Here is a 23,091-nt window from a genome sequence, read left to right on the forward strand (position 1 = left end):
TTTAATTTTATAATGAAACTTCAACTTAGTTATCAAAACATAAATTATATAAGTGGATTTCATGTTTTCCAACAGATTCATACCATGATTATTTAGACAATTGTGAGGGTGAATTCAAATTTGCAGAAATATACATATTCTAACCATTTCATGACAATGTGAGTGAAAGAATTCACAGGTGTGTAGTTGCCAGATAACAATTGGCAGCTTCGAATAAAGACTGAATGTCTGGGGAAGCAGGGGGACATGTGTTGTAGTCTTGTTATCAACTTTGAGGTTGCCGTGCATTACACATATTAATTAGTGAGAGTTTATCGTGCTGGTTGGCAGGTGTACTGTTCACGGTGTTTATTCAAAGCTAACTTGCTCACTGGAGCTTCACACTTTCTCTACAACATGAGAATGGTAGCCTTTCAATCCTTTCGTCCAACTCCCAGCAACAATGTACTTATACCCTTTGAATTGTATTAATAGACTACCAGTTATCTTTTTTCTGTGAGATGAGAAAAGCAGTCGTCTAGGACAGGGGTACTCAAATACAAATCTTAAAGGTCCAACATTTTTTTTTCAACAAGACAAAGGTCCGTTTATTACGGTCATTCAAACTTTTAAACAATTACAACAAGATTCTTAACACGAGGTTGCAAAAACAAAAATAATCTGTATGCAGCAGTTTTCCTTGTTATTGTGTCTGTGCTCGATCCCTCAGGGTCGCAGTGTAAGAGCTGCAGTTATGAATAAAGGCAGCCGCACCTTCTTTCATTCAGCATTCCCATTATTGCTTTATAAATGTCTTGCCCCCTTGAGTGTCCACTGAGGTTCATCAGGCCCAACACATCTTCAACAAACCCCCCCTTTGCCTCATCATAAAAACTCACAAACACCAGCAACTGAGCATTGTCAGTGGACTCATCCACAGCTAAGGAAACGCACTGTGCTTTTTGTATTCCATCACAAAGCTGATTCATCAAATCACCTGCCAGTATTTATGTTCTTCTTGTTGCTGGGGAATCTGAGAGGGGGATTTGCTTGACCTGTTATTTCCTCTTTTAGTTTGCCTTCAAACATGGTCTCCATCACTTCAGTCATGCATTATTTTATACTTCAGTTATGATCCAGTGGAAAGCCCTTACCTACTGGCCTAGTTCAATCAAAGTGGTTACTTTCTTTTGGCTGGGCAGTGTAGTTTTACACACCGTCTTATTTGACTTTCTCAGGACTTGAAACTGTTTTTTGGGGGCAGACCCCTACAAAGAAAAACATATATTTACACACGTAAGGTCATCATCTTAACAGTTTTGTATGCTATTCCGTGAGCAGAACATCAAGTTGACATGTCTTTTACAGCTGAATGCGGCGATTACCATCTTGTTCAGCAAAACGCCTCACACACTGATTAAGATCAACAGCTTTAGTGCGTTTTGATTCAATGCTGAGTACAGCCAACCTGACAGGCTCTTCTCTGTCATTGCAGACCGCAAATACCTCATTCCTTCAGTACTTGGGTCCGAATGCTTCTCGTTTTGCGCCGTACCGTTCAAATGAAATCGCCGCCTATCATATTTCCAAGCTCGCGCCAGGGCCGGGGGAGGGGTTACAAGGCGTGCGTCTTGTGCTGCATTCACTTGTACTCGGACATTAGAGACTTTCTCTCCGATGAGCCACAACTTTTCTTTCAAAACAAAGCTGCCAACTGGGGTGGCAGCTGGGGTGGCAAGGCCTATTTTGAGGGTAGCAGTTGCCCCCCCATGCCACCCCAGTAGGTGAAACTAGGCTACTAGAGCTCTACAGTACAGATGCAACTAGATGAGCTGTTAACTCTCTGACTTTTTTTTTTTAAACACACGCATTTTTCCCACCCGCATTCCGCGAAGACCCGCCCTACTGTGCCTCTGATTCGCAGACTGTTGGTGGGGGAAAACAACTCTGACGGGATGCTGAATGGGATTGGACCAATGTGTTGACAGACACACACAGACAGTGGAACAGTCGGACATGCAGAGCGCTGTTTGTTGTTGGACACAGCGGAACATTTTGACTCGTTGCGTTGTGGCGATGTCTCGCATATGAAAAGTATAATTTGCTCAGAGTCCAGAGACAGTTGTGGTTCGGTCCGGATCCGGACCGGAGTCCGGACTTTGAGGATGCCTGGTCTAGGATATAATGTTGTTTTCTCTTAACAAATATTTGCATTGCGCCTACATAATTCGTAATGTCATGATTTCTGAGCCAAAGGACATTTCCTTGCGGCATAAGCCTCGGACCCAACAAGAACACATGTTATTTATGGCAACATATATAAAATAGTAGTGTACAACATAGCTCTCAGAAATGATTCTTAGCTGGAACAGACTTACAGACCTGACAATGAGACCAAGGTCTTTTAATTGTCCTTCACAACTCATCAAACTCATTGTTGCCTCTGAAAGTAGGGTGGTGCCTGTAAATATTAAGGTCTGAGGACAATGTTAATAGATTCTCTGATGACACATTTCATCTACGCACTGATAGTAATTGCTTTTTACATGACAAGTAATAGTGTGAGGGCTTTAGAGACACTGATAAATCCCCTGAAAATAGAGACCTATGAAATTAAACCTTGGTTTTCAATTTTCCCTCCCCCAAGAGTTGAGCAATTAAATGGATTCAACCCAGTATCGTATAATAAGGCATAAATACGGTTCAGGGTGAATCTCATCACATTTTCATTAAAAAGTTGGTCTATTGAAAAAAATGGTACTTTATGTTTAGCTAAAAGAGATGTCTATGTTTTCTCAATCCCCTCTATTTGTGTGTATGCTCTGTCTCAAAACCAGCACTTCAGTTTCAAGGCTCATCCAATGCCTGCATTTCAGAAGGAAAATCATTTCTGAGTAACAAGCCTAACATATCTTTGCACCGCTTTTGTAAGAGGATGAAAAGTGTTTGCGAATATTATCCTTATAGCTACATCTGCTCTCTTGTCAATGCCTTCCCCCTTTGCATTCATTTTACTTTCGCAAATCGTTTTTTCTTGTTTCATACATTAGAAGTTTTCAAATGATTCTCCCTCTATCTCTCTCACTCTCTCGCCCTCTTTTACTGTCTCTCTCTGCTGTCTGTCTCTCCCTGGATTTAGGATAAAGACCGAATTACACAGCAGCACAGTCCTGGATAGCAGAGACAGAGATTACCCTGCCTGAACTTTCTACAGACAAGAAACAGTTCAGTGAAAACCCTCCCGAGGGCCCTGCCACCTCAGTACTGACAGGCTGTGTATTAGCACGTATCAGGGAAGAGAAAAGGAAGCGGTTTTATCCCTTCTGACCCACCACTTGACTTGAGTAAGAGAGGAATCTGCTGTGGATATTAGGCCTGTCACCACAATGATCTGCACTCTGGAAAAAAAGAGGTTTTGCATACTGCCAGTGTCAGAGGCACACAGCTCCGGTGCCAGCAGGTACAGCACCTTTTCTTTTACCTGACAAGAAGAAACTAAAAAGGCGTAACTCCCAGAGCTACCAAGAATAATCCACTCTGAAAATATAGCTTCTGCAGGCAACGTTCAGCCTTTTCTTGGATATGTTCATTAATAAACAGATATTCTTAAAATACAGACATGCAAAACTGATTGCTACAGCTAACGAGATAACCTTGCAATAATTATAAAAACAATACGAGGACGATAAACGCCACTTTATTTAACATAAAAGACATTCACATTTTAGAGTGTTTTATATTGAAAAGAATATTCCAATTAGACCTACGATGATTATCCAATCGGGAAAAACAAAAGCTTTTGCTTATTTCTGTTTCCTTTATTTTCCTTGTGTCCTTGGGTTTCTTGAATGCGCCATATAAATCCAAGTTATTAGTAAATCTGCAACTTTAATGTTAGTTGTGTTTTAATCACTATTGGTAAACCTGTGTTAATGTTCACCTTTATTCAAATGTTCACAGTAACACCATCGCTTGTAGTTATAAATACCACATCCTGATTTACAGTGACTTTACTTATCACGTTTGCTTTTGTATGCAGTTGCAACGTGATGTTGAAAGTGTGGCATAAGATGATGCTTCACAACCCAATTAAGAAGCATCAATAATGTATTGGCTTGTGTCATGAAAGGAACTGGCATGGTTGCAGCGAGAGGATGTGTCAGACCTCAGTCACGAACTAATGTAGAGCAGGACACCCACCTTGCACCGGAGAACATGCAGGGATATATAGTAGGGGGTGTAATATAAGAGGGTTCTATGAGATGGTGGTGTGCAGCAGAGGAAAACATATTAAGGACAGATTTAATAATGATTTATGTGATCCGAACAATTTACATTTCGTAATTTGGCTTGTCTGGCAAATAGGTCAATGGCCAGGGGGATTGTCTCAGAAGTGGCATCAATGATCCTGTGAGCTGGTATAAGTAAATCAAATGATGTTCTTCTCACAGAACTTCATGGTAAGTGATGATGGTAATGCTAATGATGTTGCAGATCAAATGAGAAGAATATGTTGATTTAGGACAAAGCAATAGAGCAGTATTAGGTCAATTATATTGAGAGATTTTGAATGGTAAAGTGTAAACAAGCAGAAGATTAATTAAATATGTCAGCCTCCCCCTTAACCAGAAAGCATTTACTCCACATGTGATTTTTCTCATTTGAAGGATTAGCACTGCATGTCTTATCGTCTCACTGTGTGCCAAATTAGCTCTCTGTAGTGTGCCGCACACTTTGCACTATTCCATTGTGTGGCCAACTGACCTTCCCAGAGCAGCCATGGGGATAAAGACAATAAAGATAAAGAGGACAACAACGATCTCTCCAGGCATCAGGAAGGAATCAATCCGTGTCTAATGCCATTTGTCTCAAACTCTTTGAGAAGAAGCTAAAAGGTCAAATGTAATGTAATGATGAAGGTAAAAAGCATCTGTTAGTTTTGCACATAATTGTTTTATAAGAAATAAAGCTTCATATTTTCCAAGTTTTTAAATGTTTTCCTTTTCTGTATGCTTGTCCTCTTGTCCTTTATTTATTTTGAATTTACAACATCAGAATACTTTTTCATAAATGTTAGACTCCTGCATATTTTCTGCTTATTTATGTTCACTTATCATGACACCTGATCCCAGTTCTCAGCTCATTGAGGATGAACCCAGCATGGCTCATGTCACAGCTAGAGTCTGTCAAATTTCGATTTCAGGTCGCATTGGCAGACAACTATGGCTGAAGTGTGTCTGCGTATATCAGCTTGGTATTAAAGGAGGATTATAAACACGTATGATTTAAGTTTTATGATGCACCCTTCATAAATTGGCTGTAGATGCATTTTTGTGAAAAAGAAAGATTCAAATTGTGTTTTGTTAAAAGTAACTTCACCTTACAAAAGAGCGAGAAGGAAAGTCAGAGTGATAAAAACGATGAGTCAAGAGGGAAGCCAGGGAGGGAAGGGATGAGAGGATTTATTGTGAAACATGTGCTGTAGTCCTGTCTGATCATCTGTAAGCAGTGGGTGGGTAGACAGCGGGAAAACACCATATTGATGGGGCTGTTTACCCCTTTCTCCAAGGAAAAGAAAGGGGCTTGAACACAAAAAAACAAAAGAGTGAGAAGGAACAGCCACTTATTTCCAGGTGGTGCAGGTGGTGTCTGTTTGTGTGAGTGTGTGTCTGTTCCTTTGTACTTTCAGCTTGCCATTAATGTCTGAAAACACATGTAAAAAGTACCTATGGGGTAGCAGCGGGGCTCGGTTTGGTGCAGTTTTCTCTTTGTCTGAAAATATAAAATGAAATAAATGAATAATAGAAATGAAACAGCGTATTCATGAATAAATGCGTGTTCTGAACCGCACTGTTGGATTCAAGCTGTGTATGTGGAGCAAAATATACCTGTGAGCATCCATAATGTCTCTGTGTTTTTACACTGAACGGGTCGACAGCAGCACTCGACCTGAACTCCACCTGTTGGCATCAGTAGCCTACAACTGTTCAGTTAGTCACACTGTGTTAGTCTATTGCAGTGGTTTGTGTAGGAAGGATTTCATTATAGGTTCACACGATACAGACGTCAGACCAGTGAGTAAACTGATCACTGTGGACTCTCATAAAACAGAGAAATGTTGAGGATTCAAAGATTGAATAATGCTCAACTGAAAGAAGAATGAATGGCACATCTGAAAATATTGGGATAAAACACATGACAATTAGTGTCAATGCACTCTAAAAAACGATGCATTGGGTTAGTAGATTCCACTTTAAAAAAAACACTTTTTCAACATAACAATTTTAGTTTTTTACCTCAACTTATTTTAATAAGTCAGTCAAACTGAAAAAGAACAACAAAATCGAACTTACAAATGTAATGATTTTGAAAAAATATTTCTGCGTTCACTCAACTATAGGGATATACTTTACTAAGTTAGAGGAACTCATACTGTATCTATTGAGTTTCAACGGTATAGTTTCAAAACTGAACACACGCTTGGACTTGCCCGGACTTTGCTAGACCGCATGTTGAGTTGGAGCAATCTGCGTTCATCCTGGAAGCGAAACACTTGATAGCAGTGGAACAACAGGATGTCAACCTAATAATCTATCAAGTTACCTGGTAACTAGCCATTTTTGTTCAGCTTAATTTACAGCTGCTTACTGCATATACAGTGTAACACAAGCTGTATTAGCTACTTGTTTTAAGCTACTGTAGCATGCATAGCATACTGATTAACTAGCTGATTAAGTTCATTATTTGTCATACAGTATGTACATATCTATATATATTTTTTTATCGTTGGAATTAACGTTACATTTGATAAAAACTGATTTAAAATAAATGTGAACAGCAACTGACAATGCCCGGCATGTTCAGTTTTTGCAAACAAGCCTTTGTTTTTCTTTCTCAACATTAAATGTTCTCCTTTTAAGGATGATTCTGTGGAAAGAATAAAAAAGACGTTGCTATCCGGTGCTTGGTGGTGTGTCTTTGTGAAAAGGAAGATCTCTTCAAGGAAAACTTTCATGCAATGTTTTCAAATCTGATTGCACCAAAAACACTGAAATATATTTTCTAATCTACTTATTCCAGGATGGTGAAGTGGAAGATAGCAATGAGGTACTGAAGATTGTCTTGACCAGGGGTGCGGATGCAAAAATAGTGATTGAAGGAAGATAAATCCTTCAAATCCCAGATGCGATAAGAGCCTGTGCCATGCTGATGGGTCTAATATACTAACTCAACCTAAACTACCTAAAAGAGATGTTACAAATGTTGGAAGCAGGTTCATGCCTTTATTTTAATGTTTGTATTTACTTGTATTTCATATTTGAGAACCTTTGTTATAAAAAGGTCATTGTGTAAAGAACATTTTAAAATAAACTGTTAAAAAGTGGAACTTAAATGTGTATATTATTTTTGACTCAAATAAATTAGTTTCTAATACTCAAACAAATTAAGGTAACCATTAGCAATTTTTGAGTAGTATGGACTTAAATACATACATTACAATAGCTGAAATTAAACAAAATGCAACTTAATATCATTCCATCTTTACGATTAAAATTAAGTGGGTTCAACTTAATTTAGTTTTAGAAGGTGAAAGCAGATTAAGTTTGTAGTACTGAGTTAATCAGATTGTAAATGGGTACTCGGATTAATTTAATAATCGATTAAATTGGAAATACTTAAAAAGATCAACGCACATTGTTACCTCAATTTATTTAATTGTGCTATTGAAATTAAGAAGTAGAGACTAAGAACCTAGAGCCATAGCAGCTATGAGAAGCTATACAATGATGCTAAAGGCTGACAGCAGGTATATATTACCATGTTCATCATCGTATATTAGTGTGTTAGCATGGTAACATTAGCTGATTAGCAACACATGCAAAACATAGCGGGGGCTGATCCAAATGCTATTATTTCTTCCGGTATTTTGTTTGTAGTACAATTAGCTTTGTGAATGCGTAACTGGAACCGAGTAAAAGGGAAAAAACATGACGAAACACATTCATGTAATAAAAAGAAAATGACTTCATGCCATAATTCAAGGCATGCAATGTTTCTGCTGAAATAATCCTTGCTCCGTTAAAAATGACCTCACTCTTATTTCACAACAATATATGTCCTTGAGTGATTCAAAGGGATGAGCTGTGTGCAGGGTTAAGCTTCTGAAAAACATTGGCTTTAACAAGAACAACTTTAAGACAAAGCCTTGTCTGCGTCTGCACTGCGATGATTAAAGCCTCCCGTCTAAGTTGAGGCTAAACGTTGCATACTGTCAAGGTCACAGTAATCATTTTGAGTGAAACAGAAACCTTGATGGGAATATGAAATTAATCTTTGTATACGTTTAAGCAGCGCTCAGCACTATTCTTCTTAGAGGGTCCCAGGAGCCCTTCTTCACTATGCAGATAAAAGACTCCAAAGACAACGGTTCATATATAACGGTTCATATATCTGATGCTTTACCTCAGTCATTTTGAAGACACCAAAGTGTATTGTAATTGGACTCACTCCAGCACAAAGAAACTACTTCCTTGAGAGCAATTTGAAATACCTGTCTTACACACTTTTAAAATGCAGGAGTTAATTAATATCACCTTTCTTCCCTCAGTCTCTATGTGCAAAGTGAACACTGTCTTATTACTGTCCAGGATTCTCACCACCCAATTACTGGTATTATAAAATGCCAAAGGCAATTTTTACAAAGAATAACTCCACTTCGAGCATCTGATCCAAACCACCTGTCATTCTGTAAGCGTCTCACCCTTTTTGGTGTCATTGATACATTTTATGGCGTAAAAGGACAAATTATTCCAGTCAAGAGCGATGCTTTAGTGGCCTGGGGGGGGGGGGGGGGGGGGGGGGTTCCACCCTTGTTGCCCACACAACACGGTATAGTTAGTGAGAAAAAGTGACACCCTTGCATCTGATAAGCTAACAGCAAAGATAAAGGCAAAGATAAAACCTAGCTTTAGCCCCACAACAGATCTGCCTTATCAGATCTATCGCACTAATATATGCTTGCATACATCACTGCTTGTTAAAATGTGTGGAATAAAGCATGAATAAACAATTACCTCTTTATTGACAAAAATCACTGTCATTTATTTTAAAGGAACCATTGTGAGAGACTTTGGTGTTCCTAAAAATAATAGGATGTAAAATCAGTGGTTGAAACCACACGCACTAGCGGTTGTAGCTAGATGCATTATTTATTGATACTGACATTATAAATGAACACATATCTGCTTTGAGAGGTAGGTGAAGCACTAAGTGGAGGAATCAACATTTGACAGACACACCTTATGTCAGATGTTAAGGTGAGCGGGGATCAGCTGCTCAACGTGAAAGAGCTCCGATATTGTTTTATTTACCAGAGAGACCGACTGCCAGTTAGGGACACTGGCTTTGAGGACAGAGCTAATCTGTAAATAAGCAAAGATCTTAGTTTACCGCTCAATCCTTGTTCCAAAAAGAGTGAGATCACACATTCAAGGTTTCGAGTTAAGGGCACAGCCAAACATCAGCAGAAATTGTTGTATAATCTTTAATCTCAGTTTTATTTAAAAAAGAATATTCACATGTCATCTAATATATATTAAAGAATAGGCAGGACATAAATATACACCCATCTCTGGTTAAGTTGTATATTTAAGTTATACAGAGAACTCACACATTCTAAGGAAAAAGCTGTAATTTATATCGGATAGGAAATCATTTTAAAGCCACAAGAAAACAGAAAAAAAACTGTCAACAGGCCTGGGGGGGATACCCCATAAAGAGTTGAGGGTGTTAATCTAAATCAGCAAACGGACAAATGACAACCCAAAGCCTCAAGATTTTGTAGGAAAACGGGCTTCAGATTGAGTTGAGCCGAATTTCAGAGAGACCTAGAATACCCCATAAAAGTTCAACTAGGAAGTTTGTAAACTGGGATTGATTTTACAGTTTGCCTTTATTTTCCATTTCAACAAGTGTAACTATCCCAGGGGTTTGTTTTAAACCTGCCTGGTATACTTTTTTTGCAATATTGTTGTGCTCCAAGATCTTAGCAATCACATTGATGTGTAAATTGATAAAAACAGATTGAACTGAAAAACTAGGATGTTACAATTAAACCAATGTTGTGATAAAAACCTGGGTACACACAGAGCTTTTAACCCCTTTTTTAATCAACACATTTACTTTTAGAATAAAAACGCAGCGGGTAAAGAATGGTGTTTATCAAGAGGTACTGACACATTGAAATACCAGCAGGATGACACCTTGTCAAAGGTGGTTGCACACACATTAGTTTGCTCATTCTCATCAGCAGCATCAGCAGCATCTGCCACCCCCCCCTCCCCTCCTTTCTTTGGATAACCGTCATAGCTATAGTAATCACATAAGACATTGAACTCTTTCCTTTAAGCACAGAAGAACCGGTATTACCTGACATCTTATACTTAGCCTAAAGGCTAATGTCTCTGCTGAGTGTGAGTCTGAACACTATTCTTTAATAGTGTCATTAACACAGCTTTTCAAAGGACAGTAGCTGACTTGGATGGTGCCAACTATAATTGGTTGTTATAAATGTAAGTTAAAATTGTGTTACGGTTGTTAAGCATTGACTTTTGTCATAGAGGAATCTCACCCTCAAAGATTAAGCATCAAATACAAGACATTACAGTAGATTCAATGGAAAGTAAAAATGATTGAGTTCAATTAATTAAGTTATCATTTATAAACCATGAGAATTTGTTTATAAATGATAACTGCGACGTGAAGAAGTAGAGCATGTAGAATATGGTCAAACATGTAGTAATTGTACCGTTGTCTATTTACAGTGCCAGATTTTAATGTTTTTTATTTATTTATTTCTGTTATGTGTATGTTTAAATGTAAATGAAAAGTGATATTGGTTTGTAAAAATTTTATTTGAGCTTTTGCAGGATCTGAATAAAGCAGTTTGCAGCATACGAAAACACATTGAGTACTTTTTTTCTCTCTGCCATTGACTAGACATACAGGGCATGTGAAGCAATCTTTTTCTGTTTCCCTGCCCATAGAGCTGCCAGCAACACGCAGTCAGGTGCTAGGAGGGAGCAATTGGATTCTTCCTCACCAGTGGCTCCTGGAGCTATCAGCTCCCATCCAGGCCATGAAGGCAGAGGAGGATTGAGTTTGAAAGGTGATAATAGACTCCGGAAGGAGCTAATCTATTCCTAAAAGAAGAAAGGAGTATGAATTCTCTCACTTGCCTCAACCTGCCATCACCTCTCCTTTAACAATTATTCTCAGCGAAAGCTTTACAGGTCCATTTTGGAACTGCAATATCACAATTAGATGAACACTGGACAAAACTGTGCCATTACAATTGAAGAGAGGCCAATGTCTCAACATGTATAAGAACATAAATATCCAAAATGTGTTCGACAATGATCTGAACCACTTTCAAATGAAACAGTGTTTGTAAGTAACAATATATATTTTTTTTATGTCTGAAGAATAAAAGGCCATTTTATTTTGGGCTTGTACAAATATTGCAACTGTAAGAGTTAAAGAGCCTTTTTAAAAAAATCAAACCCAAAAGTCACCTTTTAAATGACTTCTTTCACAGAAGTGTTCACAGTAGTTTAAAACCCCACTGCAAAGATGTATTACCTGCATCTACAAATCATATATTATGTGCAGAAATACAATTAAATTAATAACAAACTTTTAGAACATACAGTATGTTTTACTTAAACTTGACATTGTCTGCTATAAATAAGTCCTTTTATAGTGTTAATGAATATCAGATTTAAAAAATGAATATTGGCAAAGCTGAACCATGTGTTTAAAATAAGCCATCAGTGTCTTCTAATTTCCACACAACCGTTAGTGGTCACTCCTACCGTGTCCTGCACTTTGTGGAAGTGGTGCTCCGTTACATATTGGGGCTTGTAACCTTCCCTGGCCCTTTTATTTCTGGATAAATAAGCTTGAAATGAAGTCTTGAAAGTTTCATGCTGCAAAAAGGCAGCTGTTACAAGGCCAGGAGCATATGTAAACAAGGCAATATCAACACCCAGATGGCCCCTGTCAGTCCAAAGCTCCTGGATCGGCCCTCCCTCGCTGAGTCCTCGGCAGGTGGATAATGATGATTATGATGACGACGTTTTTGATCGCTGGTCACATCTGGACTCACTGAGGAAAGAGCAGAAACCAACAGGTTAGTCCGAAGAACTTATCAATATGACATGATGGAAGAGGTATTACTGTGTGCCTTGTTAAGAAGGATGATTTATTATACGTTTGTCTTCTTGTCAAAACGTCTTGTGAAAATACCTCAAACCAAATGTCTTCTATCTGACTTCCCTCCCTATCTGTGGCACTTACCCCTGAGCACATCTGATCCCTAAAATAGGTCAGATATATATAGTTTCACTTTTAAAGTAGGTTAAAAGAAATTAATACAGCAGCTTGGGAGTGTAGATTTTGGCAAATATTACCTAAAGAGGAGTGAATAGTGTTTTGGTTGGGTCTACTTTTCAGCAGCAGATAATACACATTTGGTGTTCTTACAATTATTCATGGCAGCAAGATGGTGTATGTTGAACTGACCCTATCCCAGCTTCATTTCATTTGTACACATATTGGACTATGAAAAAGCATCTTATATGGTAATTAACTTACATTTTAAGTTGCTATTAAAACACGTTAAAGCTTGTATGTGGCCAGGATGTTCTAAATCTTTATTAAATCACATAAATGTAATCAATGTTTGAACAATTATTTTTGGTGCAATTCATTGCTGAGGTTGGTTCGTTTTTAAGGTCTTTTGTCAGTTTTGTAAGATGTTAATGTTACTGGTTCCTCACCACAGGGATGGAGCAAAGCTGAAACCTTGATAGATGACCAGCAATAAGACTTCCAAGATTCTCACTTTGGCCCAGAGATCATAAGTCTGTCTAACCCAGAAGCTTTCAGAGTCTGTAAGGACTCTGTTATCAAATTTTATTTGACTTGCAGAATATAATAAGACCAGCAAAAGACGCCGTTTGGATTTTTGGTTTTCAAATCCCTCTTTTTATGGTGCAGCAGAAATAGCCTGAAATTCCTTTCCCCAGCCGGGATCCACAGCTATTACTAACCCTAACCCTGTTATGGCTACATTTTCCTCATTAAATCATTAAAGTCTAATATAATATAATCTACAAATAATCTAAAATAACTAAATCCAATCTCATTTGATCCCATCTCATCTCAGCCTTTTCTACATGTAAGGGCCCATACATGAGCTACTGCTGAAGCATCGGAGTGTGGCTTGAATTAACTGCCTATTGATTCACCAGGAGTCCAGGACAGCTTTCTAAAGGTTTACAGCTCACAGATAGTCCGCCTGGGTTTTGGACCCTTAAGGTTTACAGGAGGACAACATGTAACGTTCCGACAAATTAATTCTGCATTTGTTTTTTTTGCTTCTATCTTTATGTCTTTATACACATGTATGTATGTGCGTGTATGTATGTATATGTGGGTAGGTATGTACATATGTGTATGTGTATATGTGGGTATACATATGTATATGGGTACATGTATTATTGTTATTATTCTTTATTTCCTTATCTATTAATTTTCTTTTAATATTATCTTATCTTACTTTATTTTTACCTATATATGTATCTATTTATTTATTTACTTTACTAGCTAGGACCGGGAGGGGAGGGGAGGGGGGGAAAAGGAAAAAATATTGACTGTATAAATGTAAACTCATTGTGCCTGACTCAATAAAAACAACATTCAAAAAAAGAAATTAATTCTGCATCACTTTAACCACATTTTAATTTTAACAGCAGAGGAAACTGAAAGTTACTCATGGTGTGATGCAAAAATCTCAAACTAAGTCATGGACATTAGGTTTGCTTGCAAGAGACTTAAAACATACACAAACTGTACTGCTTTTGAGGATCTGATTCATGTGCATGAATGTATTTAGTCTAACAATTATATCCAATGTGTTATGAATGTTCAGTGCATTTAATATACGACAGACACCACTACAGAAAGTGATACAAGTATTCAAATATGGAGCCATTTAATAATACCTTCATTAGCGACACACAACTTGATTACCAACACAGACGTGGACATGTTACTTAATATCACACACACAGTATTGACTGACTGCACTGCGGCTATTAATAACCGTCATCACTGCTGAATCTTCTGACTATAAGTGGCTTCCTTTTATGAACCGTAATAAAGGTCCATGAGGTGGAGCATATTACACCTCTAAAAGCATATATTCGTCCTCAATCATAAAACACAACAAAGGCTACATCTCTCCTGTGTCAAAGTAGGGTTTCAGGCCATAGCAAATGCTAATGGCAGAAAATAGATATAATGGTCTGTCCTCTTTTTGGGTCCAAAAACAACAGATTTTGTGTACATTTGTTTGGAAAATGGTGCAGTATTGGCATGTTTCAATACATCCTCAGCAGAGGTTAGGATGTCTGAAAGGAGCTTGGTCTGAAAAGAGACGTAGGTCAGAAAGAGAGGCTTACAACTGAAGTGAAATCAATAAAAGCTGATTCCTGAGGACTTGGCCAACAATGATCAATATCACACTAAGTGCACCAGGAAAAAACAGCTAACAACTGCAGCAGTGGAGAGCAGCTTTTGTGCGATTATATGAAGGTAAGGTTATTACAGACAGCTCCTATTTGTCAAACTTCATTACAGCTTTCCTCGCTTTAGTTACAATGGAGAGGATTCCTACATGGAAACTGTCAGCTTTCCTCTATCGCGCCCTGATGATATCAGCTTGGTACTTAAAATACTATATTCTGATGTAAAAGGCATTGCAAGTGTAATCAAATTGCTCTTTGATTGTTCTCTGTAGTATCTGAAGTGTTTCAGTTTTTGCAATTGTGTGTTTGTTTGAAAACAGTTTAGAGAGACAAGAAACACAAAGAGAGAGAGAGAGAGAGAGAGAGAGAGAGAGAGAGAGAGAGAGAGAGAGAGAGAGAGAGAGAGAGAGAGAGAGAGAGAGAGAGAGTAGAGGGGAAATTGGCAGCTACTCTGTTATTCAGACTCAAAGACCTTAAATGATATCTTCAGCTGAGTTCTGACAACCTATTTTTCATATATAGTAGCTTAATGAATATTTGATGGATTGGGAGCATGAGTCAGCCATATCAATTGCTTTGAGAAATTGTTACTTCTACATGCTTACTAAATAACCTTTACAATTGTGTCACATAAACATTTAAAACAAATGATGAGCTGTTGATGAACAGGATTTTAAATACAAATCAAATTTAACCATATGTCATGTTTATATTTATGGAGAACATTTTAGGATTTCCAAATCTCTGTGATCAGATCAAATAATTGGCCTTATTCAGTTTTTTTTCCAGAACTAAACAAGAACTTTGAGAAAGATCTTAATCCATACTGCCTGCTGTCGATCGTCGCCTGGGGTGGGAGCTTCAACACCATTCAACCAGATTGATTTCTGTCAGACAGTTTTTTTTTTAGACTTCCTTCTGCAAGAAATAAACCTGAGGACTGAACCTTGGCAAAGTCAAATCATCTTTATTTTTAAATTCTGCAACTTACAGTAGAAGTACAACAAAATTATATTAAGAGGCAAGAGCAAAAACCAGTGATTAGATTTTCTAATACTTATTTTCCTAAATGTTTCTATACAGATTGATGGTAAGATTGATTTGTATTTCAGTTTGGACCTGGACCTCAGAACTGCGTTATTTGTACCAGAACGGGGAATTTACAACCCAGGACCAAACTCAGAGGCCAAAGGGTATTCTTTGTCTGACTCGACCTGATTCATTAATACTGATTAAAGCTCGTTCAGTAAGGCTCAATCGTATAAAATAGATGACGATCTCTCACAACATCACAATAAAAAATAGAAAAGCTTTTCACAAAGCAATGAGTTTCAGCCTTGATTGTTTAACATACAGTATGTTTTGGTTGCTTGCTCTTATTCGGAATGATATTCAGAACTTTTTCATAGGTTCATTAGCTAATTGTAGAAGATACCACACATTTTCTCCAACTACTATGCTTATGATATATCTTCCTTGTGACTTGGAAAAGAGTCTATGACGCTGTCATATATGACAAAATAAGTGTTGTTGCATTTCCTTCATATTCAAACTGTTCCTTGGTGATTATGATACACACAGGATTCAGGAGTTTGCCACATATAAACTCGACAATGTTGCGTCCTCCCTGGTATTTCCATTAATCTTGTCGGGCTCTTGAAAAAAGAGCCTATTTCTGGGACCCGTCCTCTATCATTTGTCACAGATAAAAGATATCTGTGTCAAAATGGATGCCACTGTCCCCTATCCTGTCCATCATATCCGACAGTATAATATGGGAATCAGTTGTCACCGTGTCTCCGATGTAGATGCGTACAGGATGTCTTGTTTTAGCTGCCTGTGTGGTTGAAGATCTCCGCTGAACAAGTGCTACATCATCCAACGCATTGATCGTAACCACCATCTTTGTCCTGCACCATCACTTCAAAAGGCCATTACAGCAAGAGGACCCAACCATTCTGCTGAAAACCCTCCCTTATTGTCCCTGTGGTGACTATAAAGAAGGCCTTGAGAAAAGGATGAGTTAAATGATCCCTGTCACACTTTGAAACCCCCATACTGAACATGGACGCACATCACCTTCGCACTCAATGCACGTGCATGCCTGTAGAGCGCGCAGCTATAAACGTCTCTAAATTAACTCTAATGATCAATGTATTAGCCGAATCCATGTTTGGCCTATAGAGAGCGACAAGCAGGATAAATGGAAATAAAAAGACACATGCAGATTTCTGAGCCAGTACATTTTTTACAGAATTGTTTTGTTTACACAAGAACAAGATCATCTGAGGGGAGAAGCTAAACGAAGAGAAACCACCTGAGACCTCTTTGAGAGAAGCTGAGTGCTCCCATTCTCAAACACAACAATTGAATAGCTCTGTGCTGGAGACAGCATCCCCTTTCAATTAAATTCAGATGCCAAGAGAAAGTTGAAAAAATTAACTCCAAAAAAATCACATCATTTTGATTCATTTACGTCGTCTGTACAATTATAGTGTTTAATGAATAGCCAGTTTTATTCAATTGATCTACTGTGAGCGCTACCTTTTTGTTTTCTTGTCTCTTTCACCGTTGACATGATCAAGAGGTGCCACATCTGCAAGGTTTAGCTCCCGATTGTGTGTGGGAATTTATAACATCTCTAACACTGGTGTAAAATATATGTATTACTGTCTATAGCAGTACCAGAGGAAGGGGTAAATTAGAACCTGAATGGATTCAAGAAGAATTATTAAGTATCCATTGTTCCGATATCTCGGTTTGTCCAGTATCTTGATGCTCTAACTGCCACCAAATGATATTTCCACCATTATGGCAAGATGTTGTGCACGTGTATGCGTGAGTACCTCAAAATAGTGTGTTACAAGTAATAAAGGAGCACAAATGTCACCTTATGTAACTTTGGCATGCAGACTTATATTTTGATAGCTTGAGGAAAACAACATTATCTTTAAAAGGAGAGAGGAATTCCATAGGCAAAATGTAATTAATATGATAAATTGATAATGGTTGTTTCACAGGACTTATATAACACTAACATCCCTTTCTAATCAAGCTATTACAGTTCTGGACAAGACCCAGCCAAGAGTCACCATTGCAATATCCTAAAGGAGAAAGATATTCTTAGTTTTAACAATTGATCAATTTCCACTGTCGTTCAGAACTACACTATTCTCCTGCTAACACTCTCACACTGAAGTTATTGCTGTAAATGGACTAGTGGTAGATTGACTGCATTTATAAGGCCCTTAGTTTGAGTGACCACTTGAATGCTTTACAAGACGATTCACACACACACATTCAGACACGGTTGCCCAGCAGAGGCACATGCACACTCAGGAGCAATTAGGGCTGGTTTATCCTTGAGACTACAGGGGCCAGGCATCGAAGATTGAACTTCCTAATAGTGTAAAAGCCATCTACCTCCTGAGCCATAGCCAACACTGTAAGACTTTCTGTGAACAATCTGCATTCTCGATGAAAGGCAAAAACCTAATTCCCTGGAGGCTCCTTTTCTTCTTCTTTTTGATATAACACTCAAGTCCCGGTTAAACCTTGGCCAGCACAGTGATCTAGGGACCAACCATTAGTTATTTAATTTGGGTAATGCTATAAATATTGTTTTACTTTTTAAACCATGACATTGATGCCATTCAAGGGACTCATGTATACACAGGATATAAAAAAATGATTGTGCAACTGTTATGTTTCTCTGCACTTACAAATAAGCAAATAATTAAAACAATAACATAAATAAAAAACAGACACTGTTTATATAAAAACGCAATCAAAATGAACAAGACATCGATAAGTATTATTTCTCAGACTGTGGCGCTCAGTCCAGAGACAGCTGGACTCTTTAATTTATTGCATTTATTGTTCACTTACTGGAAAGCAATCGAATAGACTGGCCAGGTTGGTAAACACAAACAGACGGTGTTTACTGACAACACGTCATATCACTATTTGTAAAGCAAAGACAAAACAATAAGATGCCTTTTGTGGCTGCCATCTTGTGAAGTCTCATAGCACAGTGTTAAAAAAAAGACACAATCACAGTAAGAATAAATCAGAACCGTTTTTAGTAAAGGTTTATACATACATGCTCTCCTTACAGACACATCATCTGACAATACCTTAATAGTCCAATCAGAATTGAATCAGGTCAACCTGCCTTTTGTCTGATTTAATCACCCCCTGTACTTAAAGCTAAAGTATTTCCAAATGTCTGGTCTGACCCCCAATAAAACCAGCATCCTACTGTTTGCGCAATTATAGAGAAAAGTGGGATCAATGGAATCTAATTTAAGGCCGAGGCATTATTCTAAAACACAGAGCCAGTGCATCTCTGCATGGAGCCAGCAGAATGATTAAGTGCCTTGCTTATATCCTGTATAGCTTTGCAGTACATGCCACAGTGAGAGTGTTCGTGTCCTGGATCCCATCACCCCAGCCTCTATTACATCCTCAGAGCAGTCAATACTGGGCTCTGACTGCCAGTCAGTCACTCTCAGGTTGCACACACAGGCAGAATACTAATCAGCCTGAAAAACTCCAGGCTCTGCAGCCGCTCTGTGTCCACACCGTTTCTTAGCAGGCTGTTGTTTGAACAGACTGGTTCCAACTAATGTGAGGTCGCTACGAAGAAAACTATATCTACAAGGCACAAAGTCTCAGGACACCCAAGCTGCAAATATTGCAAGTTATATGCAAAACGAGCAAAGAAATACCCGTAGGCTTATGATTTGTTTACTCTAGGCATAGTGAACAAAAATATTTCCTGCAAAATAAAAAGTGATCAAGTCTATGACTATTGTGGAGCACTAAGATCATCCATCGATGAGAGAAAATGAATGGCAGCTATTGATGACTGTTCAAACCATTAAAGCATACTGTAAATGCAGAATTCAGGGATTTTCAAACAAGATAATTTGCTGTTTTTGTATTTCCTGTGATTTGGTAACTAAAAGATGATCGATTAATCATGATTGAGAAAAGTTGCTACATAAAAGATTGTGATACATCGCCAACACAGTAAAATGTTGGCAATATAATCTTTTATCATTTCCTAATCTTGATAAAAGCAATTTACCTGGCAAAAGCAAGAAAGAATAAAGTAATTCCTGGCGAGTGATAAAAAACAAGCTCAAAACAACCCTGTTACAATCATACCAGCTGGAGTCAGAGATTGTTAACAAAGGGAGGAAATGTGTTACATTTATCATGCACAGTTCCTTTTTCAACTGAGGAAAACAAAACAAACCGGCCTGATCAAATTTACATGTGCTAACTGAGGTTACCTGCTGTAACCCCAGCTTCTATGAGTAAATGGCGCAGCCCTCTAAGACTATCGCTATTGGGTAATCCCCCTGCGCCCCCGCGCAGCACTGAAACATTTGTAGTCCACGCCCACCCGCAAGGTGGGCCCCACCCTCGGGCTTTCTTCCGGTATAAATAGGAAGGCGGCCCGGCAATCTGGTCCCATATAACATAACTTTTCTTCAGCTATTCGTAGAGCCAGTGGGGCCCCGCACTTAGAGGGCTGCGCCATTTACTCATAGAAGCTGAGGTTACAGTAGGTAACCTCAGTTCTATTTCGTATATGGCTTCGCCCTCTAAGGCTATCGCTATTGGGTTAAGGGCGAAGCATGATGTAGTCTGCGCCCCACTGGGTCCGCCCGGCACTAGAAGCACATACATACCTGCTCAATAACACCTCCTGCCTGATGTGCCATGCGTAATGGCGCATCACCTTCCCTTGAACATAGCAAACATGCCTATCTTCCCGACGGGGTGAAGGCTGGGAACAATACATACCGGCCACTGTGAGAAAGTAGAGACGAAAGTCCCACCTTGTCCTGCGATCGTAGTGGGGGAACAGCAGCTCTCTGCGTGCAGACCGGCAGGAGAACGCACAGCTGGATCCCTGACGTCACTCACTCTGACCAGGCAGTCCGTACAAAGTGTGTCATAGGAAAAAGGAACATCCCTCCTATAAGAGGGGAAAAAGGGCCGCTCTCCGCGTGCCGAAAGGCAGGAGAGAGGCGCACAGCTGGCTCCCTGACCTCACTCACTCCGACAGGACACCCAGTACAGGGTGTGTCAGAGAGGAATGGGAGACATCCCTCAAATAAAAATGAATAAATGAACAGGGGGAAGACCAAGATGCAGCAGTGCAAATGTCTTCCACTGACATTCCTCCATGCAAAGCTGTGGAGGAGGAAATTCCTCTGGTGGAGTGCGCATTGATGTTCTCCGGGGGCTCCACCCCCGAGGAGACATATGCCTGTGACACAGCCTCACACAGCCAGTGTGACAGCCGTTGTGCAGACAGAGGTTGCCCGATCGAGCGCTCTCTATAATGCACAAACAGGCGCTGAGAACGGCGCAAGGCCGCCGTGCGCGCCACATAGCAAGCCAGCGCGCGCACAGGACAGAGGAGATGAGATGTGGCTTCTTCCTCCGATTTATGAGGAGGCGGAAAAAACCCATCCAGGGTGATCACTTTTGACCTGAAAGAGCTTGTGATGACCTTTGGCATAAAGGCTGGGTTAGGACGTAGCACAGCCGAACTGCCATCTCCTTGGATCCGGAGGCATGACGGGGCCACCAAGAGAGCGGATAGATCACTCACCCTTTTTGCTGATGTTAGAGCCAAAAGCAGTACTACTTTGGCTGACAACATTTTAAGGGGAACCTGCTCTAAAGGTTCAAATGGGGCTTTGCTTAGTGCTCGTAACACCAAAGCCAGATCCCACTGAGGCGCCAGTGCGCGTAATACCGGTCTGAGTCTTCGTAACCCTTGCAGAAAACGTTTCGTCAGGGGGTGACTGAACAACGTCCCTGCTCCGAAACCCATGTGACAAGATGATATGGCAGCCGCATATACCTTGATTGTGCTGAAAGCCAAATTCCTGTCCAACAACAGCTGGAGGAATGACAGCACGTGAGGCAGGGGGCACGTAGTGGGGTCCAGGCTTCTTTCTACACACCAACGCTGGAACGCTGCCCACTTGGCTGTGTAGGACGCTCTGGTAGACGCGGCCCTGGCTCCCTGAATGGTGCGTACAACATCTTGAGAGAGACCCAACCTGTCTAAGTTTTCCCGTTCAGGGGCCATGCCAATAAGCGCTGGCCTATCACTGGGTGACTGTAGATCGCTCCCTCCACCTGCGAGAGAGCGTCCCCGCGCCACGGAATTTCCCACGGCCTGCCTGACAGCGTACGCTGTAGGCATGGAAACCAGGAAGCGCCCGTGCGCTCCGGGGCAATTAGGATCACTGACAGCCGGTCCTCCTGCACTCGGTCCAGGAACCGAGGAATCAGCGGGACTGGTGGGAAAGCGTACAGCAGTCCCCTGGGCCATGGATGGTTTGCGAACGCGTCCACCCCCAGGGGGGAGTGGTCCCGCGCTGACAGGGAGAACCAGAGGGCGCATTGCGCGTTCCCGCGTGTGGCGAACAGATCCACCTCCGCCCTCCCGAACCGGCTCCAAACCTGGGCGATCAGCTCGGGATGTAGGCTGCAGTCCTCCTGGCGAGGACCTCCTCTGGACATGAGGTCTGCCCCTTTGTTCAATTCGCCGGGTACATACAGTGGTCTGATGGAGAGCAGGTGTGCGCGCGCCCAGATCAACAGCCGTCTGGCTGTGCTCAGAAGCTGCGCTGAGCGTACCCCGCCCTGGCGATTGATGTAGGCTGCCGCGGCTCTGTTGTCTGTGCGAATCAACACATGCTGATTCTGCAGCAATGAGGCAAAATGCTGAATTACTCTCCGTACGGAGATCAATTCCAGCACGTTTATGTGGAAGGACATGTGAGCCGACCACTGTCCCCCCACTGCCTGCGACATGCACGTTCCTCCCCACCCTGAGAGAGATGCGTCTGTGAACACTGAGATGTGTGACGTAACTCTCCAATGGGTTAAATCTGAACCCACGGACAGAGGGATGGCCACCATGCGCCTCTTCTGTCGCACGGGGTCGATGCGTAGTCGAATAAACCACCTCTGGAGTCTCCTCATGTGAAGGAGACCCAGGGGAATCACCCCGTGGTCGGCTGCCATCATGCCGAGCAGCCGCATCACGGAGAGGGCTGTCATCACGCTGCGGGGTGTGACGCGTCGAAGGAGAGCTGTCAGCGTCTCCACTCTCTGCCGTGAGAGTCGCACTCTCCTGCGGGCTGAGTTCAATTCCACACCCAGGTAAACAATACTCTGGGAGGGAAGAGGACAGCTCTTTTTCCAGTTTATCATGAAACCCAGCTTTGACAGATGCGATATGAGTTGTACCGTCTGTAAAGCCACTTCCTCCCTGGAGCGAGCCATCAGCAGCAGGTCGTCCAGGTAAAACAGTACTCTCATCCCTCCTCTGTGTAGCGGCTGCAATGCCGTCTCTACACACTTTGAAAAGGTGCAAGGAGCCAGGGAAGAACCGAACGGCAGACGGTTGTACTGGTACGATATTCCCTGGAATGAAAACCGCAGGAATTTCCTGTGTTGTGGGAGGATGGGTACGTGGAAG

At 40.5% G+C, this 23,091-nt stretch overlaps 1 protein-coding gene across 1 annotated transcript in view; it reads right to left on the minus strand.

Annotated features, from left to right (window-relative positions):
- Window positions 1-10,873: 10,873 nt before the first annotated feature.
- The window catches only part of gpc5a (glypican 5a), a 130,092-nt gene continuing 117,874 nt past the window's right edge, over window positions 10,874-23,091 (minus strand). Inside the window, exon 9 of the mRNA XM_079664244.1 lies at window positions 10,874-12,144. Coding sequence (XP_079520370.1) covers window positions 11,984-12,144 — 161 coding nt within the window. The 3' untranslated portion in view covers window positions 10,874-11,983. The remainder of the gene's footprint in view (window positions 12,145-23,091) is intronic.

This window comes from Notothenia rossii, assembly GCF_949606895.1.
Source record: "Notothenia rossii genome assembly, chromosome: 2".
Lineage (NCBI taxonomy): Eukaryota > Metazoa > Chordata > Actinopteri > Perciformes > Nototheniidae > Notothenia > Notothenia rossii.